At 37.0% G+C, this 12104-nt stretch overlaps 1 protein-coding gene across 1 annotated transcript; it reads right to left on the reverse strand.

Annotated features, from left to right (window-relative positions):
• Positions 1 to 205: 205 nt before the first annotated feature.
• Positions 206 to 8607, reverse strand: LOC306872196 (uncharacterized protein). Its single transcript, XM_079420674.1, has 3 exons — positions 8371 to 8607; positions 6492 to 6806; positions 206 to 2785 (listed from the first exon to the last, which is right to left on the reverse strand). Exons 1-3 carry the CDS (start codon positions 8452 to 8454, stop codon positions 2630 to 2632), a joined length of 555 nt encoding a protein of 184 aa, XP_079276800.1. The 5' UTR covers positions 8455 to 8607; the 3' UTR covers positions 206 to 2629.
• Between the last annotated feature and the right edge of the window lie 3497 nt (positions 8608 to 12104).

A 12104-nucleotide genomic window follows, 5' to 3' on the forward strand; every position in this document is an offset into this window, starting at 1 on the left:
CTCACACACACTCTCTCTCACACACACACTCTCTCTCTCTCTCTCTCTCACACACACTCTCTCTCTCTCTCTCTCACACACACACACTCTCTCTCTCTCTCTCTCTCACACACACTCTCTCTCTCTCACACACACACACACACACACAATCTCTCTCTCACACACACACTCTCCTCAGGAAATACTTACATAACACAGAGAACATGCTTTAAGTTTCATCCCATAATTTATTGATTAATATAGACATATACATGATACTGTGATCAATAATATAACAAAATAGAGAATGTGAGGAATATCAGCTGAACATTTGGCTGCAAAGCATCGTTAGTGTGTGTTTCTCACAGATAAACCCGACACAGAGACGCAAACATGCAGCGCTGCTGTGTTCAGATCAGAACAGTGCATAAACCTCCAGATGTGATTCACAGCATTCACAGCCGCAGTTAGTAGTCAGGAGCTACGCTGGCTTATTAATAGCAAAGAAATGCATCACAGTGTTACATTTACATGACATCTCGGTAAAAATGAATAAATAAAAGACATTAATATATTAATATTTCAGATTTTTGGTTGTAAATCTATATTCTACGGTCTACAAATAACACTCATCTTCACTGTTCAGTAATGCCTTTGATTTAGTTCACAATGAAATCAGACTCAATCATACAGTAATTCACAGTCCAGGTCACAGGCGGTTCTCTACCTCATCTGTTAGTACAGTAAGGAGGTTAGTAGGTTTGTAAAGCTGCGTTTGATCACTAGTGGCTCACTAACTAAACTATGTTATTCTGGGGCTTTCACACTTGAATGTGTATCAGCACGTGGGTCGTGTCGTTTTAATATCACTTTCATCTTTTATCATCTTTATATCTAACCTGAAAAACTGTAAACTTTGTTAGTTTGTTTGTGGGTGAAGTGACACTAGAAATGTTCAGGACTTTCTCCTAAATGTAATATCTGCATTCAGTCAGAATAATATTACTTCAGTCTGTCAAACAGAATTCCGGCATCATTTACTTGCATTCATGTGGAAGTCTGTTTGTTTTACGTAAATTAAATTAAATAATGGTAATTGCGACATCTTATTTCACAATTTGGGCTAAAGACTTTTGCAATTCTGACAATAAACTTAGAATTGCAAGATATAAATTCAGAAATCTGGCTCTTCGTCGGAGTTTACATCTTGCAATTCTGACTTTTTTTTCCTCGTAATTCTGCGCTAACGCCTTGCACTATATTATATATATTTTCTTTCAAAGACGTGCGTGTATATATATATATACACATACATATATATACATATATACACACACGCGTACACGCACACCGTGGAAAGAAAAAAGAAAATAATTGATTAAAAGTAATTGCTAATTTTTATATCACAATTCTGTTTTTCTCACAATTCAGAGTTTTTTCATAGAATTCTGGATTTATATCTGGCGACTGACTTCTCACCATCCTTAGTTTATATCTTACAATTAAAATTTTAGTTTTTGGAATAAAAAATAAAAAAAGGTAATTGTGACTTTCTATATCTCAATTCTTACTTTTTTCTTGAAATTCTGAGTTTGCATCTTGCAGTTCTGAGTCATATCTCACAGTTCTCAGAATTGCAAGACAAAAAGTCAAATATAAACTCAGAACTGTGAAATAAAGTCACAACTGCTCATTTTAAGTTCCATAGCGGAAATGTTCACAGTGCTCTATCATACAGTAAAAGCATACAGTGACCATAAACTTGTTTTCCTGGCGTATCTCTCTGAAATCTCATATATGTCAAGATGCAACTATTTTTAATGCTTGATAGCTTTCACTGTCTGCTTTCATGGGTCTGGACGGAGTACATGACAAGGACTCAGTACTGACCTCTGCTGATTTCGGTGTAGAAGTCTACGCTTCCTTTGACACCGATGGTAAAATGAACTAACACGAGTGTAACGGAGGCTGAAGCGCGTGATGAAGAGCCCTAATGGTTCAGTCCAGTCAAGCGCTACCGTATCAGACCTCAAGAGCACAGCATATTATTACAGATCTGTTTTTCACACAACATCAAGACCGTAAGAGCCACAGAATCTGATCTGAGCATATCAATGCTCTCAGCTTGTATCGTCTCGTTTTCCAGAGAAATCAGCCTAAAGAAGATGAATTTACTTGAAGAAAAATTATACAAGATTTGACGCCTGCATCTTAAATGTATTTCACCCCAAACGATCTAATCTGATCAAAACTAAAGTAAAATACTGAGAAGTTTATAAAGCAAGAAAAACAATGTCAATGGGGTATAAAAGTAAACTTCTCTGAAAACAAGCCTCCAATCAAATGTATTTTAAAGCCTATTTTTTGGAAAGCACACCATTTATGCTCAGATGCTTGAGAGATACTTAATGAGTTTAGAACCAAGCTTCGCACCAAATAACAGGTTCTGATTGTTAATACTAGATCGGTTCAGTCCTGAACTTGTCTGTCTAAACTAAAGGTCACGTGATTCAGATTGAGTTCTAGACATCTGCGGTCTTGATCTGCGCTTGTTTCCTGCACTAAACGTGGTCCTCAACTAAAAATACTGATTCCCACTGAATATGGCGTTTAGTTCAGGAAAACAGGCCGGGATCCGCGTGTTGGGCGTCTAGAGGAGCTGCTGCTGCTGCTGGCCGTGTTTCTCGGTGTGGAATAAGTGAAGGGTTTGAGAGGCAGAATCAGTCCAGTGGATGAGCTCCAGCAGAACTCTGTAGGTCCAGAGTTTAGCAGCAAAACTATCAGAACCATCAGCTTCATCCTGACCCTGAAAATCACAACAGACAGTCAACATGGGAGAAAACTCTGCCTCTTTCTTAAATACATGCTCTTGGCCTTATTGAGAATGATTGGAGAACCTTGTTACATAGAAAACAAACTGTACTTTTAGCCAAACAGCTCCTGGTTAACATGATCAGAGTTTGAATGGTTTTTGAACGAAGCCACTGTTGCTCACCAAGGCTGCATTGAAAAATACAGTAAATACAGTAACATTGTGAAATATGTAACCGTTTGGGTCAGTAAGAATAAAAAACACTTTTATAGGACACCTTAAACTGACCAAAAGTGAGAGTTAAGACATTTATAATGTTCCAGTAGATTTCTATTTCAAATAAATGCTGTTCTTTTGAACTTTCTATTCATCTGTGAATCCTGAAAATGAGAATGTATCGCAATTTCACAGAAATATTGAGCAGCACAGCTGTGTTCAACATTGATAATAATCAGAAATGTTTGTTGATCAGTAAATCAGTATATTATTATGATTTCTGAAGATCATGTGACACTGAAGACTGGAGTAATGATGCTGAAAATACAGCTGCAGATCACAGAAATAAATTACACTTTAACACATATTCACACAGAAAACAGCTGATTTACATTAAAATAATATTTCACTGTTTTTACTGTATATTTAATCAAATAAATGCAGCCTTGATGAGCAGAAGAGACTTTTCAAAAGCAAACAATCTTAATTATTTCAGACTTTTGACTGATAGTGCATGTACATAGTGCATTATTTTTATGATCCAGATCATCCTTAAGGATTATATCAAATTAAAAATGTCCATTTCATATCATCTTAAGCTCGGAAATGAGTCACATTGGGTTCACAATGACTTTAAACAAACAAAACTGCATACTTTTCTTGGTGTGTGTTTAACAGACAGAGTATGTGTGTGTGTGTGTGTGTGTGTGTGTGTGTACACAGCAGAGTTAAATAAAGTCATCAGCAGTCTGTATCCACAGAGCTTCTAGATAAAATACACATTTACACACCCACTCTGTGGTCAGTTTGGGGCATTATAGAGCACAGAAATAGATGAGACGACCACTTCACGCCGACACACTCAGATCCAACATAAAGTGACTTTCTGATCACGAGCCAAATGTCTGTTCATAGGAAACGTCCGAAAACATTCATTTGGTGCACTGTGATCGGCTTCATTTACTCATGTGTGAAGGAAAGCGCTCGTCTGTCACACATCCTGATGTAGGAGAGCCGCAGGACAGTGTTGGAGGGTCTGGAACTAAAAGTAGCAACACTACTAGCTTACCTACATTAGTGAGTGTTGTGTGACGGAAGTTCAGCGGTTTGAAAATAGTGCAGCTCTTACAGCAAGCTACTTCAGCAAACAGTGCCGCGTGACAGAAAACTACAGTGCTGTTTAATTGTTCCTGCATTGCACTTTCAGCTTTACTACTAATGAGCTGATGACATATCTGAACATGCTTCCCTGAATTTATATTTACTTTGGAGTTGTTCGATCTTTTGTTACATTATATTTTATACTTGTAAATGTATCAGTTCAAGTTTAATGCATTTACTCTAATCAGAGATTCATTCAAAAACTAAGAATTGTTTTAAAAGCAAAAATAAATTATATTAAAAAAATACTAAACAATAAAACTATAAATAATGAAATTACAAATATGTCATGGCATGTTGTAACAAATAAACATACAATGAAATGCAAGCATAAATAAGAGATAAAATACTTTTTCCCCCATGTAACGAAGACATGAAATATCATCAGAATACCTTATGCCAATCATTTAGCTCATTTTCTATAAATGAGCCGTAAAAATGACACAATAAATAAATAAAATAAACATTTATTTAGACTCAGCCCTGAGACTTTGATAGGTAAAAGTGGCACGTTTCCTATTGCATTTCAGGTCACTTTAACAAAAAGAAAACACACCCAGTTAATTTATTTATTCTTACTTTTTATTACAGTAAGAACATTTCATTATGAATTCAATTATTTTGTGATATGTTGGTTTGTTTTATACGGTCTGCTTCATTATATTTCAAGTTGCATTTCATATTTCATGAGGTTTTTCATTATTTCATATTTACACACATTTCACTGTACTTTATTTATTTATTGCATGACATCTTTAATATATTTATTGTATATTTATTCAGTTTAGTAGTATTTTAACGGATACTGCCAAATTAAATAGTTTTAACAGCGGTCTTGTGAATGGACTTTGAGACTTGTTAAACTCCAGCTTCACAACAGCGCTGTGTGCTTCTGGAGGCCTGTGGGATTTAGGGTTTAGCAGTGCGGGGTTTGATGAGCGTCCAAACGCTTATCGCTGCTTCTGTGTCAACTCCAGCAGACCACAATAATAGAGCACACAGGACTTCACTGAAAGAAACATTCCTTTCAAGCAGCATATCAGTGCGAACAATGAGAATAAATCAGCAGCTTTGCAAGAGTAAAGCAGAAACTGTAGTGGCAGACTGATATTTGGCCATTTTGAGATCAGCACCATTGGATAATAACGGTTTCCGCTCTGCATATTAACAGAAGTGCTATTTAGCTTGTGTGTAACATATTAAATCTGCTGTCAATGGATAAAGGCAAACAAGCGTCACTGAATTTTGATTAAGCTAGACACTACAGCTGAACAGGGTAAACACTGTAACTAATATAAAACACTGTCAACAGAAAGAAAACTAATACATTTTTAGGAATAAAATGTTCTAAAACTATTGTCAATGATATATCAACAAACCCCACAGTAAAACCCCTCAGAATATACAGAGGAATTACATTTTGGTGATTGCAAGTGCTGCTGAAGAGAAGATAAAACTCATTTTGAGGAAACCGACTTTAAAGATCTACAGACGCAAACAGTTCAAGAATAACTAAATTAACTCTTAAATGTGGATTTTGGAATCGTGGAAGTTGCCCACTCAGTGATAAACATTGGTTTGCCTTGCTTTAAATACTGAGAAAATATTGTTCTTGCAATTTTAGAGAATGTGTATAAATCTAATTTGCTGTTATCATGCGTGTTATATCCCAGGGAAACATGTAAAGTGCTGTATTTTCACGCACTAATTGTGTACTTAATATACTAAAAGTTATTCTTGAGTATTTTTTAAGAAAATCTTCAGAAGATCTAAGTGTACTCAACTGTGCTACTTTGAGACACCGTGAATATGAACTGTTTTAAGCATATTATCTCTGTATTAAAAATAGGATTTAGTCATCACTTGTAGTACACTAGAGTGTACTAGTGTATGAAAGACGGTTTAAGTATGTTAAAAGCATATTTATATTCATGGGGTCTCAAAATAGCACAGTTGAGTACACTTAGATGATCTTGAGAGGTACTACAAATCCTTTTATTGCATCCAAACAGCGCACTTTAGGCACATTATGGAAGTGCACTTGTTTTTTTAACCTGGGATCTGGGGCTCCAGTTGCATAAAAGGTTATTTTCTCAACTTTTCTTCTTTTTATTACGGGGGTCAGATGTGTTTTATATATTAGCGTTTTAATTTAAATTACACTATTTGTTCTGTGTGACAACTAGCCCCGGCCTCCTCCAGACGGGCATCACATGCTCTCTAGCCATCTACAAACACATAAACGACTCTTTATCAAACTGAAACTGCAGAATCGCAGTCAGTCGTGCTCAAAGTATTGCATTTGGCCAGAAGTGCGTATTACCTCGGTGCACTGCAGCGGCGGGGACGGCGGGCAGCCCCCTTCTCCGTTCTCCAGCAGGGCCCTGGTGCTGTGGACCAGATGCCCAAGCCGGTCCTTCACGGTCTTCCTCAGACTCTCATACTCTCCCTCCAGCTCCTCGCCCATCTCCTCCACCTCTCGGCTGATCACGCACTCCAGCAGCTCCATGCAGCGCCGCAGGGCTGAGCGCACATGGCCCACCTGCTCCGCGGTGCTCAGGGCCTCGGGGCAGAGGGCCAGGGTCACCAGACGCTCGCCTCCCGGTGCATGCTGGGACAGGAAGCTCTCCCGCTCTTTCTGAGGAGGAGGAGGAGGGCTGTAATTAGTTATTACAGGAAAAGTGGCCCTTTAGAGGAAGATTAGTCACTCGGACCGCCCACTCCACGCTTACGGTTAATGCGCCGTGAACCACCTGTAATTAACCAAACGGCCCTCTGAGTCACACGCACACATGCATTCGATATCAATTATGTAAAATGTATCAAGTAAAATGTAAGAAATGGTGTAGGATTAACATTTAAACAATTTTCACTCAGAAATTGCTAGTAAATTCCACAAATTAGTAGAAATCAAATGTATTTTCTTGTCAAATGTACGGTGTGTGACGTGCGTGTTACATTATGCATCGTTTATCTAATTGCTTTTTGTTTTATTTATTTATTTATTAGGGAGAAAATTCTAATAACTTCTGCTGTTGATGTCAAAAGTCATGTGTAAAATTGAAATGTTGTATTTATTAATTTTATAGAAATTAAATGCAGTATTTCCAGAGGTGGACAGTAGAAGTATTTGCTTTAAATGTACTTTTCAAGCGTCAGCACTTTCTCAGAGTGTTTTTCTTTATAACACCATCTCAAAGCATAATATTGTACTTTTTACTGCACTAAAGTCCATATTAAATATCATGTAATAATTACAGTAGAAATCTATTACGGTCTTACTTGCACTCGAGTAAAAGTAATTGAAAGATTCACTTGAGTACAAGAAAGTACTACATTTTTAATGTTCTTACATATCAAAGGTAAAGCAAACAACAACTTGTATTTATGAAATGTAGTGCAGTAAAAAGTACAATATTATGCTTTGAGATGGTGTTATAAAGAAAAACACTAAATGTGCTTCTCTACGGTCCGCCTCCGAGTATTTGACCATTATGAAATAAAATACAGTATTTCAGCTCAATGCCATCAGTCACCTGCTACAAGCCAAATCAATCATGTATTGTTCTGTTTACATTTTTAATATTCTTTATTTCCTACTTAATAATAAAACTCAAATATACCCCTACAATGTTTTGTCAGATGTGGTACAATCTAAATGATTTACTTTTTAAATTATATTATATTTCCATAATGTAACATGTGATATAAAAATATTAATATAATACAGTTACTCAATTAAAAACAAAAACGTCCGGTAAGCTGTGATGCATCTGAATGAAACATTTTGAAGCAGAAAAACTAGTATTTTTCTTATAAAACATTCTTCAATGATCCGTTTTATTAATTTTATTTCAATCATTTTTAGAATGACGTAGTAATGATGTTGATTTCAGAGCAGGAGAAACAGTATTTCAGCAGTAACTTAGAAGCCAGATTAGCCCAACTGATGACACACTTACAGGCTCAAACCCATAAACTAGGAGGACTTGTGCTGAAATCAGACAGAATCAAGAGACATGCAGTAAAGAAGCCCTCCAGCATGAACACGATCACCTGCTGCATTTACTAACCTGACATCTCTCCTACTGTTTCAGTGGCAATCGCAGTACGCACCCTACCTAGCCAGCAGCCCAGAACAAGAACAGCTTACAGCACAGTGAACCGGCCAGGAGACTAGTTTGACCGAGGGCTGTACTCACGTAGAGCTGGAGCAGACGCGTGCAGTCACGGTGCAGCAAACGCGCGAGCGCCGCCGATCGCCCTGAGTCCGCTGCTCCCTCCATCGCGTCGCGCCTCCGTTACCGTGTCCTCGAGCCTTAAATATCCAGCGAGCACCGGAGGGCGTGATGACGTCACCCCGCGCCGGTTCCGAGAAATTAAAAGCTCCGGGACTCGCGCCAGCTCCGTTGAAATGAGCCGTAATTACAACGCGTCATAATTCACCGCGGCACGGACACGCGCACCTGGGCTTATGCTGCTCTTACTGTTTTTAAAATAGTATCGAAACATTTTAACTAATCGCACAACAGAAAAATAAATAAATAAATAAAAATTAAATAATAATAATAAATAAATACAATTAAATAAAAACGTATTGCACATCTGTATTTTTCATTTAATGCAAAGTGTAGAAGGCACTTTTTAAAGGTTTATTTTTGGCATATTTTGCCAGTTTAGAGTTGACGGGAAAGGTCCTGGAGTAGGGTTTGAACTCGGGACTCTATCAGCGCTGCCGCTGACCACTTTTTCTTTTTCTTATCTCATTTAAAGGGATAGTTCACCCAAAAATGAAAATTAGATCATTAACACACCATCAACTGGTTCCAAACCTGTTTGAGTTTTTTTCTTTAGTTGGACTTAAAAAAGAGATTTTTGAAGAATGTTGGTAACCAAACAGTTGTTGGTCGCTACTGCCTTATATATGGGCAAAACAGCATGGAAATCAGCGGGGAATGGACGAGTTGTTAAAGGGATACTCTAGCTACAATCTCTGTTAGGAGTGTCAATGGTCCATTTGAGAGATAGGTGGCGGTAATGCACTTATAATATTGTGTTCTACTGAAGAAACATCTTGGATGCCCTGGGGTAAGCACATGAACATCACACTTTCATTTTTGGGTGAACTATCCCTTTAATATTCATCAAAATGTCTTACAGAAAGAAATCAATTTATGCAAGTTCAGAACAATTTGAGGGTGAGTAAATGACAGAATTTTCAATTTTGGGTTAAATATCACCTTAAAAGAGAGAGAGAGAGAGAGAGAGCTCAAAAAGTCTTCACACACGCCTGAAAATGTAAAAATTAAATAATTCTCATAATTTCAGCAAAAAACTTAACAAATAAAACTTTGAAAACCACATAAAAGCATGCTATTCTGCAGGGCATTTCCAAGACTTCCAGTGTCTTTGGCTTATTTTAGCGATACAAAACAGTCCGTTATGCTGTGTGATACTGCACTGTTTTTCTTAGCATATTATTGTAATTCATTATCATAATCATAAACACACTGGTATATGTAACGCACATACAGTTTACTGCACTTGATTATTCTTAGCTAGTCTTGCACATTCCCCAAAATAGCTTACTTCTGTGCTGCAAAATAAGGTTAACGAGATGGCAATTATTCAAACAATAAATTAATTATGAAACAGCAAAACAGAATGCAAACACCAGTGTTTTGGCTAATAGAAGTCATATAAAATTACGCAATATAATATAATATAAACTTTCATAATCTAATGACTCCTGTTTTAATGTCAGTGTGGTTTTACCGTGTTTTTGTGAGGAAAATGAATGTTAGTTTAAAGAACAGACTTAAGAAAGTAAACTATCCTTCTGGAGGCCTGCCGACCCGGCATGTTATTCCTGTCTTGGAAACAAAAGCTATAGTAAATGGTGTTCTCTCAGGCGCTGTTACTTCTGTGTCAAACATCAGCTTCACAACAAAAGCATCTACTAAGTGACAGTTTATCCACTTCTGTCAAGAGATACAAAAGGCAGGAATTTCCACTTTGTCACAATGTGTCTGTCGGAGTCTCTGGCAGAAACTAGACTGCATTATTTCACGCCCATACTTAGAAAAGAGGACAAGCCACAGTCTCCTAATGTGTGCAGATCAAGCTCACTTTTGAATGACTACAAAACTAACTCACATTCCACCCGCTAGTCAAATCAGACAGATGTCAGACATGGAGCGGTGTGGCACGCGCTCACAGAGCAAAGGAAACAGATAACACTCAGACTAGTAAAACTACAATAAACATTCACTTGCTCATATCTTAACATGGGGTGCACTATGCCTTTAAACAAGTGTTTTTGTTCTTCTTTTCCAGAACTGCATTGACAGAATAGATGTACGGTTAGTATAGAATAGAAAATACAGTGTAGTAGCTACAATAAAGCATATGGGCATTTGGATGTGCCATTTATCAATGATTACATGTTTAAGCTCTAAATGAGAAATGTAGGCTTCTTCTCATATGGATATGAAGCACAGTATGAGAGCTGATTGTGGTGCGTTTGTATCAGTGTTGCTCCATTAGAGGGCACCATGAACACTTCAAAGCACCGCAGCGCTCTGATCACGTGACCTGATGACCTCACATACAGACACACTCAAAGATATCACCATCATCTTCTCATTTGGAAAATGATACATTTCAGCCCATTTTAACTGACAGACAAAACAACTGAGAAACACATCCAACAATAATATCTACAGCAATGCAATTTTAGTGCATACTGCTATTGTTATTATTAATATTGAATGAGCTTTTATTGTATATATTCATTTTAATTTTAGTTTATTTTTGTTAAGTGTTTGTGTACCATTTTTATTTTTAATTATTATTAATATTATTATTTTTTATATATATATTAAGGTTAGGTTAATTTATTTAATTACTTTATAGGTTCATTTCTTTTTATTTCAGTTTTAGTTTTAATTTAGGCTATTTCCAGTAAGTAATTTAGTACTTTGTTAAACATATTACAGTTAGTTAAAGTAAAAGTAACATTTCAAATTTTTGGTTACTTTAAGTTTTTCATCTAATATTTAATATTTTATTTTATTTCAGCTACATGTCATTGAACAAAAATGTTTTTAATACTTTTACTTTTAATTGATCATAACAAGACAATCCTTCAAGTGAGCACATATGCAAACACTTAATTATTAAACTTTATTCTGGAGATTTATACTTCATTTCTAATGTAAATGAACACGTATATTCTTACTGAATTATGTTTTCTGGGGAAAGATCATGATCTTGACTGGAACTTTGGCCTCTTTTCTTTGGTCTCAAAACTTCACTGGTGTCTTTATCCCGAGCAGTGACGTCAAGGACATGTTGAAGACCATTACCATTAATACGTCATTCAGATCCTGTTGAGCGGCTGAGAGATGGTGCAGGTATTGTGATTTCACAGGCGTGTTTTATCACCGCTGCACTGATGCATGCCGGTGAACTTCACAGTATGTTCAGTGTTCCTTTGAACATATCCAGCCCCAGAGAAAACGAGGAGGAAATAAATGAGTCTGAGTGACCTAAATATGGCAGACCAGACTCCCAGGGAACCCACGAGGAAATTAATCTGTACTTTTAGATGTGAATTCAAAGCATTTTTGGGACACAACACAGATCATCATCAATGAACATCAAAGGCACCTGATAGGACGTCACCGGAACTTACAAAAAGTTGATCTAAAAGTTGAGCATAAATGGCTGCCCACTGCTCCGGGTGTGTGTTCACGGTGTGTGTGTGTGTGTGTGCACTGCTGTGTGTGTGTGTGTGTGTGCACTGCTGTGTGTGTGTGTGCACGTTGGATGGGTTAAATGCAGAGCATGAATTCAGAGTATGGGTCACCATACTTGGCAGTATGTCACTTCACTTCTTCACTTCACTATTTTGCTAATAATGTTATCTCTGTGT

The sequence above is a fragment of the Barbus barbus genome, assembly GCF_936440315.1.
Source record: "Barbus barbus genome assembly, chromosome: 1".
Classification (NCBI taxonomy): domain Eukaryota; kingdom Metazoa; phylum Chordata; class Actinopteri; order Cypriniformes; family Cyprinidae; genus Barbus; species Barbus barbus.